Source organism: Monoraphidium neglectum (assembly GCF_000611645.1).
Source record: "Monoraphidium neglectum strain SAG 48.87 unplaced genomic scaffold scaffold02340, whole genome shotgun sequence".
Classification (NCBI taxonomy): domain Eukaryota; kingdom Viridiplantae; phylum Chlorophyta; class Chlorophyceae; order Sphaeropleales; family Selenastraceae; genus Monoraphidium; species Monoraphidium neglectum.
The window spans coordinates 183-9,547 of NW_014011288.1; the positions used below are offsets into that span (position 1 = coordinate 183).

Consider the following 9,365-nt stretch of genomic DNA (forward strand, 5'->3'; position numbering starts at 1 on the left):
GATGGCGACGGGGCGCCGCGCTGTGTTTGGGCCGGCGCCGCACCTCCTGCAGGCATATGATATCTGCTCCCAGGTGATCTTTGAAGAAGGCCGAAAGCGACCCGTGCGCGAGGACGGCGTTGCGGGCGGTGGGCGGCTGCGGCGGAGGCAAGGGCGGGCGGAGGTGACCTGGGTGACGGGTTGGGTGACCGCCGCAGGGGGCCGCACGGCGTGCCGCGGCGGATCTGCACATGTGTACGGATCTGTGTGCGTAAGCGCACCAGCGACGCGACGTTCCACGTGACGATGCGCATCGCTGCCACGACCGCTTTGAGGGTGCAACAGCGGCGGCGCCACGCTGCGACGCTGCTGCGGCAGCGGGGTTGCTCTGCCGACCACGAGACGAAGTTCACACAGGTTAAAATATTCAATCCCCTGTTTTAAATGCTACGCCGTCGTACGTGCTAGCCTTGGCTGATAATGATCTGCGCGATCACGTACATGGCTTGATTCAAAGCCTTGTTTCAAAGTTCTAGCCGATCGGAATTTTCCAATGACTTTCAATCCAAGAAGGTGCTGATGATTGTGTCAAGGGCAAGCGCCAGCCAATGTGATCGTGCGCCGCTGGTCAACACCTGGCCGGGCTGAAGTGAGTAGAGTCACCTCACGACTGGCAGCAAGTGGCAATCATCGTGCAACACCATACAGATTGCGACATTGACAGCGCCCTGGCTGGCCGCAGCTGCCTTGACACAACGCCCCCGCTGACCTCCGCTGTCGCCAGGCGTGTGTGAGCTGACTAGTCACGACCCCGAAGCTGTCCTGACCCAAGCAGGCCGTTCACCGTGCCGATGTCAAGGCGTGCGTTACAATTTGTGCGCAACAGCACGCTCGCGCGCTCACAAGCGATAATGAACAGTCCAAAATCAGAGCCTCCCTCCCGTTTCCGCCGACACCGCCGCCCCGGAGCGACGCCGCACGTGCCTGCGGCCCCGGGACGCCGCGCCTCAGTCCTTCTTGAGCGCCACGCACGCCCCAATCCATGCCACAGTGATGAGAACTGTGACCTGGTTGTCGCTGAGCCCGAGGATATTCTTGTTTGCCTTTGGCGCCTCCTTGGGCACCGCCACCGCCGCCGCCGAGGACGCCGCCGCCTCGGCCGCGGCGGCGGCCTTCTTGGCGGCGGCGGCGGCGGCGAGGGCGGAGAGCGTGGGGGCGCGGGCGGCGGCGTCGCCCGTGGACTGGTGGGACTCGTATCCAGAGAAGCCGACACTGGCCAGGGTCGTGAACAGCACTGCGAGGCGTGCATATGGGGGTGCATTTGTGTGTCAGTTGTGCTCATTACTGAAGTTTTGTCGTGACTTTAGGGTACGGACGGGCACACACGCAGATGGGCATGCATTTGTTGAAGGTTGGCCACCGCATGTGCTTGCGAGCGCGACGGCGACCAGGCTGGTGGGACCGGGCACGCAATGCGTGCTGCCACGGAGGCTCGCTGCGGCGCGCGAGGTAGGCAGATGCCACGCGCACCCTGGCTTGCGGGGGGCACTGCGAGGAAGGTCAGGCCGAAGGCCGGAACCCACACCTTCCAGCCTGATGGGTGGGGTGAGGGACAGGGAGGGGGTTTTAGTTGGGAGGGCAGTGCAGGGACACACGAGGGGAGGGATGCTCACAGCCAAGCCTCAAGCGTTCGCGGCCGCCAGGGCCCCGGCATGGGCGATGCCGACTTGACACCGGCACCCACACATGAGAAACCCAGCATGCATGCACAGCGCCCATGCTCTCATGCGCATGCATGCCACAATGGAACCCCATGGTTGGCGCCGCGCGCACCGTCCACGGTGCTGGGCCCGAGGTCGTTCTTCACGCTCTGGCTGAGCGCCGTCGCGTCCCCCTTGGCCTCGCTGCCCCCCAGGCTCCACACGTACAGGAACGCCAGCACCGCCGGCGCCAGCGCCACCTGGCTTACGGCGACCTGTGGCGCGCAGTGTTGAGGTGGAAGTGCGGGTTTAGCCCCAGTATCACGTCTGAGCTCGAAGCGCGGCGCCGGCCGGGCGCATGCACGCATGCAGCAGGAATCCATGGTGCGCTGCAGGCAGGCGGCGCCAGGTCGGGATGGCCGGGTCGCATGGTGCAACTGCAGGGTGCAAAGCGCCAAAGTGCATGCGCTGCCCCTCCCTATCTGCCGTGCGCTTCCTGGCGGGACTCCGCTGCTAGCAAGCCGGCGTGGCAGTCAGAGCGCCGCCTCGGCCGAAGCGCCACAGCGGCATGGAGCCAAACCCCCTCATTGACACACCACCCCTTCCTGAAACAACCCAGCCAGGGGCTTCAAACCTTTGCAAGGACGTTGGCGATGGACTGGGCCGGCAGGCCCCACTCAAGAACGCTGAAGAGGGCGTGCTGCGCGCAGCACACGTGGGGGGGCCATGCCGGTTGAATGCGGGTGTAGCGAGCGGTTGCATGCGCCCAGGATCCTCCCCCCCAAGCCACTCATGCTGCCCGCGCCCGTGCCACACCGTCGCGAATGCCCATGCGCGCCCCACCTGGTAGGGGCCGTACAGCAGCGCGCCAAACCCCGCGATGCGCAGCACGCGCACAAAGTCGTACTCAGGGGCGGCAGCGCCACGGCCCTGCGGGCGCCGAGAGAGCCAGAGGCACGGCGCCTTTGCCTCGGCTGGTATCGCCCCACGCGGCCCCAAAAGGCGCCCTGCGGCTGGGACGCGCCTGCCAGGCGAGGCTGCTCGCATAATCCCGCTCGCCCCATGCTAGTCTGTGTCACTGCTAAGTTGTGCTCCTGAACGTGCCGCCTGCATTCGCGGTCGTGCAGCCCTGCTGCCCTCCCCTTGCAAGTCGGAGGTCGGCCCCCATGCCCCCATGCTCCGCCCCCTGCAGCTGTGCACAGGAACAGTTTGAATTTGACAGGGGCAGTCAGGCCCACCTCCGCCTGCTTGGCGGCGACGAACTGCGCCCCCAAGCTGCCCGCGCCGGCCACGGCGCCCGCCACCAGGCCGGCTTGCGCAAGACCGCCGAAGCCCTGCACGCGTGCATGGGCGTGATGGCGGCGGCGGCGGCGGCAGCGCGGGAGGGCGCGTCAGGGATGAGGGGCGCATTCACAAGCTAGGCGTTGGGTCGTGGGCCGGAGGAGGCATTGGGTTCGTGAGCACGCGTGTGTGTGGCAGTGCAATGTCATGACAGGCGCAGATGAGGAGTCACGAAAGGCGCCAATGAGGCCCGCGCGGCGCGGTGTGGCGCACGCACCCCGACACGCGACGAGAGCGTGCTGGCTGGGGCGCTGTCCGACCCAGTGGCGCGGACGCGGCGCGGCTGCTTGCGCTGCTGGCTTGGGCGCTTAGGCAAGCCCCAGTTGAAAGCGCCGCTGAATCGCAGGCTGAACATGATTATATGCGCGGACCGAGATCACTGACGAGTGTGTGAGACTCCGGCAACTGTCGACCAGCGCGCGGCGTAATCCTATGCGATGTAAAATAATTATGCCATTCGCGTCAAGTTTCGTGGCCCATGCAAGGGCGCCATCGTTGCGCGGGGCCCTTGTCACTCGACCCGCCAGGTCGCCGCCGCTGGAGCTGGCAGTGTGACGCCATGAGCGCATGGCATGGCCTTCCAAACCCATGCCGCGCTACGCCAAGCGCATTTTGGGGTGCACTGAGCCTGAAAGCGACCTTGGTTGCCTGTAGTTGCATGCTCTGGGGCGAAAACCTGAGTCCAACACCGCCGCGAGCTGCACCCCTACCCGCAAGCTGCTGGCGCCGATGCAAATCCGCTGCCCTGCCAGTCAAACAGTGGTGATGATCATGCAACACCACTCAAATAATTTGGCACATGACCTTCTGGAACGAGCGCTGCACGCGTGGCGGACTATCAACATCTCTGGGCGGACTATCAACACAGGAGGGTCTCCTGCGGAGTATGAGTAGCTATGTGACGCCCTGCCCCAGCGGCCGCCAATCAACCACATGTCGTGCACGTGCTCAAGGTCGATGAACCCTGATGACATACGCAACTTGGACGGCGTGGAGACATTAAACACCTTCAATGGCACATCATGTGTGTGTACGTGTGCGTGTTTGTTGGCGCGCGTGCGTGTGCGCAAGTGCGTGTGATGGAGACTCCGGAAATGCCAATGTGCGATATTTTGATACAGTCAAGGTGCCACGACGGGCGCATGGCATACAGGTGCCCCTCTGCTGGCAGGTGGACACCGCCTGTGGTCACACAGCAGAGCTGTTTGTCAGCAGGATTGCGCTGCACCAAGGGGGCCTCAGATCCAGGCGCTGCGAGAGTCACCTCGAGAAGGGCCCCGCAGCGCGGTTCAGAGCACCTCAGGCCTACTGTGGAGAGGCGCAGCGGCCTCAGCAGCCCCCTAACTGGCTGCTGTGAGCGTTCGTGTCGCAGGTGTCACGGTTTGACCTGAACATCCTCAGGGGGTTGCGGCAGGCAGCCCCAAACAGCACAATCGCGCACCCGACCACAGGGCTTGGAGGGTGGCCACCGTGGGGTCCCCAGGGCGAGGGCAGGTTGCCCTCACCTGACGGTCTGCACTGCAGCATAGGAAGAGAGGCCCGTACAAGGAGAGGGACCAAGCAGCCGGTCCAGACACCTCGCTTTTGCCCAACACGCATAGCTCTGTGAGGCCGAGCCGCTCGCGCACCACTGCACACACAACAGCAGCAGCCGCACCGTGCCGCACCGCGCCATCGCTTCAGGACGCCGCCAAAGCCACCGTTCTTCGGCACCAACTCCTTGCTTCGGCGGGCGCGCAACGTGGCCTCTGTTTTGACAGTTGCCAGCGCGTTGCGCCAGCGGGGATCAAGCTGCCATTGCTAGCCCATGTGCTGCATGCCCACATGCTGCAACCCCCGACGCTCCTCCCCAGTGGCAGAGGTAAAACACAGAATTACTCTACTGTGGCACAGTAGTAGGGTACATGGCACGCAATGCGCAGCGCGCGCGTGGCGAACAGGGCGCGAAGAACGCCGCCCGCGTTGTGCATGTCAACAGTCCGATCACAGGCATGCTTGTGGCAATCGAGACGGCAGCGTACCACAGTATAGAACACGCCAAAAGAAGTCAGATGAAGCGGTCCCGATTGGAGCCTTGCAGCGCGTAAAGCGGTCGCGCTGATGAGGCTTCCGGCGTACGGGACAAAGAAGTGAGTGCATGTGCTTGCATCAACGCGCCCCGCGCAAAGGGCAATACAACTTCGCGTAACCAGCCGAACCCTTTTTGCAAGGCGCAATCGCCAAACAACCAGCGTGCAACGGCCGACGCGTCACGCGGCGCCCGCCGCGGCGCCCTCACCCTCGCGGGCCGCCTCCCGCCGCCCCCCGCGCCGCCGGCCCTCCCCCTCCTCCGCAGCCGCGCTCGCCCGCCCCAGCACGGCCGCCGCCGCGTCCGGCAGCGCCGCGCGCGCGCTCCACGCCGCCGCCGCCAGCTCCCGTGGCCGCCCCGCCGCCTCCCACTCGCCCCACCCAGGCGCCAGCGCGACCACCTTCCCGATAATAATCAGCGTCGGGCTGCGCAGCGCGTGCGCCGCGGTCGCGTCCATGAGCCCCCCGAGCTCGGCAAATGCCACCCGCTGCTCCGCCGTAGTCCCCCGCTCCACCGCCACCGCCGGCGTGCCGAGCGGCAGCCCGTGCGCTCCCAGCTGCTCCACCAGCTTCGGCAGCGTCCCCAGCCCCATGTACACGACGAGCGTCGTGTGCGGGTCCGCCGCCGCCGCGACCGCCTCGGCCAGCGACGCCTCCGCCTCCGCGCCCTCGCGCGAGTGGCCGGTGAGGAAGCGCACCGCGGTCGCGACGCCGCGGTGCGTCATGGGGATGCCGAGCTCGGCGCATATGCCGGCGGCGGCGGTGATGCCGGGGACGGCCAGGACGCGGATGCCCCGGGATGCGAGGTACTGCACCTCCTCGCCGCCGCTGAGGTGGTGGGTATGGGAGGGGGAGACGGAGTTTGTATGTGTGCAAGAGCTTGTGTGTGTGTGTGTGTGTGTGTGTGTGTATGTATGGGGAGGAGTGATGCAGGTGGGTGCAGCGTAGGAGGTCGGGCGAGCCCCCTGAGGTCCATGCCAACGATGGTTGTTCACGTCCAGATACAGCATGCCCAGGCCACTCCAGCGACATGCAAACACATCCACACGGTCAGGCCTCATCAGATCGTAAAGGAAGACATTCGAGAGTCCAAGGAAAGCACAGGGCGGCGCGGCTCACCGGCCGAAGACGTAGGGGTCGCCCCCCTTCAGGCGCACCACCGTGGCGCCCGCCTCTGCGAATTCCAGCAGCAGCTCGTGGATTTCGTCCTGAGTCCTGGTGTGGTACCCCGCCTGTTTCGGTAATGGTCGGAGCGAAACGGGTGGTGAGGGGCCAGGGCCGCGCTAGGGGGTGAGACGCGGCAAGCGCGACGGCGTGCGCGAGTGCGTGAGTTCGATTCGGCAGACAGCGTGCGAGGGGAGCCCGCAGCGATGCGTCTGCGGGGCCCCGGTCACCTGCTTTCCAACGTACACCATGCGCGCGCCGCTGTGCACGAGCCTCAGGATGTCGTCAGACACGAGGCGGTCGTACAGCACCACGTCGGCGCTCTGCATCAGCTGCACCGCGCGCAGCGTCAGCAGGCCGGGGTCGCCCGGGCCCGTGCCGATGAGGAATACGGGGCCGGGGCTGGGGCCCGTGGCGGGCGCGCCGGCTGAGGAACGGGTGGGAGAGAGCAGGTGCGGGCGCGGGAGTAAAGCGGAGAAGCCAGGGTAGGCTCATGCGTGGCCAAGCGACCCACAGCGCGCGGCGCAGCACGCCCTGCGGCGCAGCCGGTCGCTGCGGCAGCGGCGCCCGGCGCCAAGTCGCCGCCGCATAAGCGTGTTTGACATTATAAATGTCCTGGACGACATGCGCGACCCCTAGGTAGCGAGCAGCGCGCCAGGTACGGACCTGGCCCCAGTGCCCTATTGCATGGGGCATCACCGCCCACCTTCAGTCCTGCGCTCCCGCACGCGTTCAAGAAACCCCTCAAGACCCATGCGGTCTTCGTGAATGCCATCTCTTCCGCTGGTGCTGGGGGCGCCATCAGCTGCGGCCGCGGCGATCTGACGCTTCGACAGCGCTGACCGGTGGTACGACGAAGCAGAAGAACGAATATTAAATAAATACTGTGCCCTGCTATGGGCGAAGGTGGTTCCACCCCGCGTCGCAAGGCCTTGCCGGCTCAACATGCTGTTCGTGTGTAGTGGGATGCTCGAAGTTCACCAAAAACACATGTAAATCAAGTGATGTGTGCGCAGCGAGCAAACTTGTTGATGGCACGGTGTCCTGTTTTTTGCCGTGTTGACCCTCTCGGCCGGCTCATGTCAGGGTGACCTCTTGAGTAGGGAGCAGGTACCGCCTGCCTTGCGATGGCCCCTGCTGCCCTCGTATGATATCTTCACATCCAGACCGACTTATCTGCATGGTGCAGTGGACCGTAAACCATGGGGCCCTGGCCGCGTGCAGCACCACACAGGGTGCCCATCTGCTCAACCGAAACCCTCGCCCCGGCTTCCCTGCACGCCCAAAGAACCAAATGAGCCCAAGCCCCTCATCTGCCGGCTGCCGCGGCGATGAAGCCCAGCGCGTCACCCAGGCCACAGCTGCCCCGCCGCACGGCCGCCGCTGCGCACTCCCATGCGCCCCAGGCGAGGCCGTGGCAACCGCAAGACCCTGCAGACCTGCTGGACGCCTTGACCACTGCGCACCTGTTTCCCCTCTCCATCGCAGCCTCGAGTCTGCGCTAACTGCCCACATGCGCCGTCCAGGAGGTTTCTGCGGTGGGTTCCACCGGATCCGCCGGCAGCCGCACACCAGCCGCCCGTGCGCCTCCCTCCACTCGCCACGTGTCACCGCTGTGCTGCGTGCTGGAGTTACATACAAAGCAAACCGTGAGCATTGCCGTCTGGACAAAAGGGGGGTCTGGTCAACACAAGGAGCGGGGCCTGCAGGGGCGTACCGCCCGCCTCGCGGCGCTGCAGACGCGGCGCCACCACGCCCGGCTCGAAGGGGCGGCGGGGGCGTCTCAAACCATTGGGGCTGTCGGAAGCCGAAAAGAGACACTTCCGACCGCGCGCGCCGTGTGGCGCCGCGCCGCGTCCGAGGCGCGCCGCTCGGGCGGGGCAGACCCCGCAGGCGCTGCGCTATATGAAGAGGGAATCTGGCGGGCGCGGTCTGCGCCATGCAAAATATTGCGCCTGCAGCGCCCGGACCCTGTGCGCCGCACCCTCAGGATGCCGCGGCCCCCGCGAAAGACAATGGGGTGCATTCGAGGGGGAAGCGCAGGCGGAGAGGGAGGAGCGCGCGCCGGCGCGTTTTGTTGATGCCGCGGAAGACTCTACCAAAACGGCACGGCTGCCGTCAAAAGGGAGGGCGACTGTAACTGGAACAGACCCTCTGCTGCGCGCATGAGACAGAGATCTCTGAGGTGATCTGGAGTTGAAGGATCAGGTGAGATGGGGGTCCCTGCTTTGAGTCACGCACGGCGTGACCGGAGGCGCCGGGGTGACGGCCAAGCGATACGGGCGAAGGCCATCGCGCCGCTGCCGCGCCCCCCGCGGCCACGGCGTGCCAAGAGGCGCACGCCCAGAAGAGGCGCCGCCTCCAACGCTCCCGGCAGGCGCCGTGCGCCGCCGTCAGCGCCCCCTCACAGGCGCGACTGGGTGACGCCCGCCCCGAGCTTGCGGCCCGTCTGCGCGGCCTGCCGCAGGTACTCGCACGGCCGGAAGAACCCGCCGCAGCCGGCCGCATCAAACCTGGGGACGCAGACGATGAATGGGGTGGGGCGGCGGCGCAGGGGGAGAGAGAGGGGTGGGCCGGGGCGTGGGGCGTCGCAGCAGCTGGCCTGGCCTGCTCAAGCAGGGCGTGGGCGTCAGCGCCGCTTGCAGCGACCCATGGGTTTTGCCTGCGACGACCGCAATACGTGAGCTGGAACAACTCTGAAGGCCCGCTTCGAACCAGCAGCTGCAGTGAGCTAGAAAGAAGGGGGGCTGTGACCACAAGGAGGGCGCGTGTGCTGTGTGTGCGTGTGCGCGCGTCTCACTTGTCCGCGAGCGCATCCAGCTTGGCGCATATGGCCTTGGCCCCCACCAGGTCCGCCCAGAAGATGAGGCCGCCCCTGGGGTTCAGAACGTTTGCGTGGGGCAGCCGGTCAGTTGGTTGGTCAGTTGGGGCGTCGGGTTGTCCAGGCGGCGCATCAAGCCGGCCGAGCGACGACGGGCAGCAAGCTGTGACGCTGGGGGCCGGGCTGCGAGGGGGCTGCAGGGGGGGGGGTGACGCGTGTCCCTTCAGAGGGGGCTGCTGGGATGATGATATATGATGTTGGCCCCCCTTGGCCACCTGTACGGGGGGAAGCCC

At 66.2% G+C, this 9,365-nt stretch overlaps 2 protein-coding genes across 2 annotated transcripts; both read right to left on the bottom strand.

The window, feature by feature from the left end:
- Positions 1-986: 986 nt before the first annotated feature.
- Positions 987-3,375, bottom strand: MNEG_10497 (hypothetical protein; the record flags this gene model as incomplete). The annotated part of the gene is made up of 7 exons (XM_014041030.1): positions 987-1,273; positions 1,510-1,572; positions 1,813-1,954; positions 2,314-2,379; positions 2,523-2,609; positions 2,918-3,013; positions 3,238-3,375. The coding sequence occupies 7 exons, from the start codon at positions 3,373-3,375 to the stop codon at positions 987-989; spliced, it is 879 nt and encodes a 292-aa protein (XP_013896484.1).
- A 1,894-nt stretch (positions 3,376-5,269) lies between these two features.
- Positions 5,270-7,006, bottom strand: MNEG_10498 (hypothetical protein; the record flags this gene model as incomplete). Its single annotated transcript, XM_014041031.1, has 4 exons — positions 5,270-5,915; positions 6,207-6,319; positions 6,482-6,678; positions 6,958-7,006. The coding sequence occupies 4 exons, from the start codon at positions 7,004-7,006 to the stop codon at positions 5,270-5,272; spliced, it is 1,005 nt and encodes a 334-aa protein (XP_013896485.1).
- Positions 7,007-9,365: the final 2,359 nt, after the last annotated feature.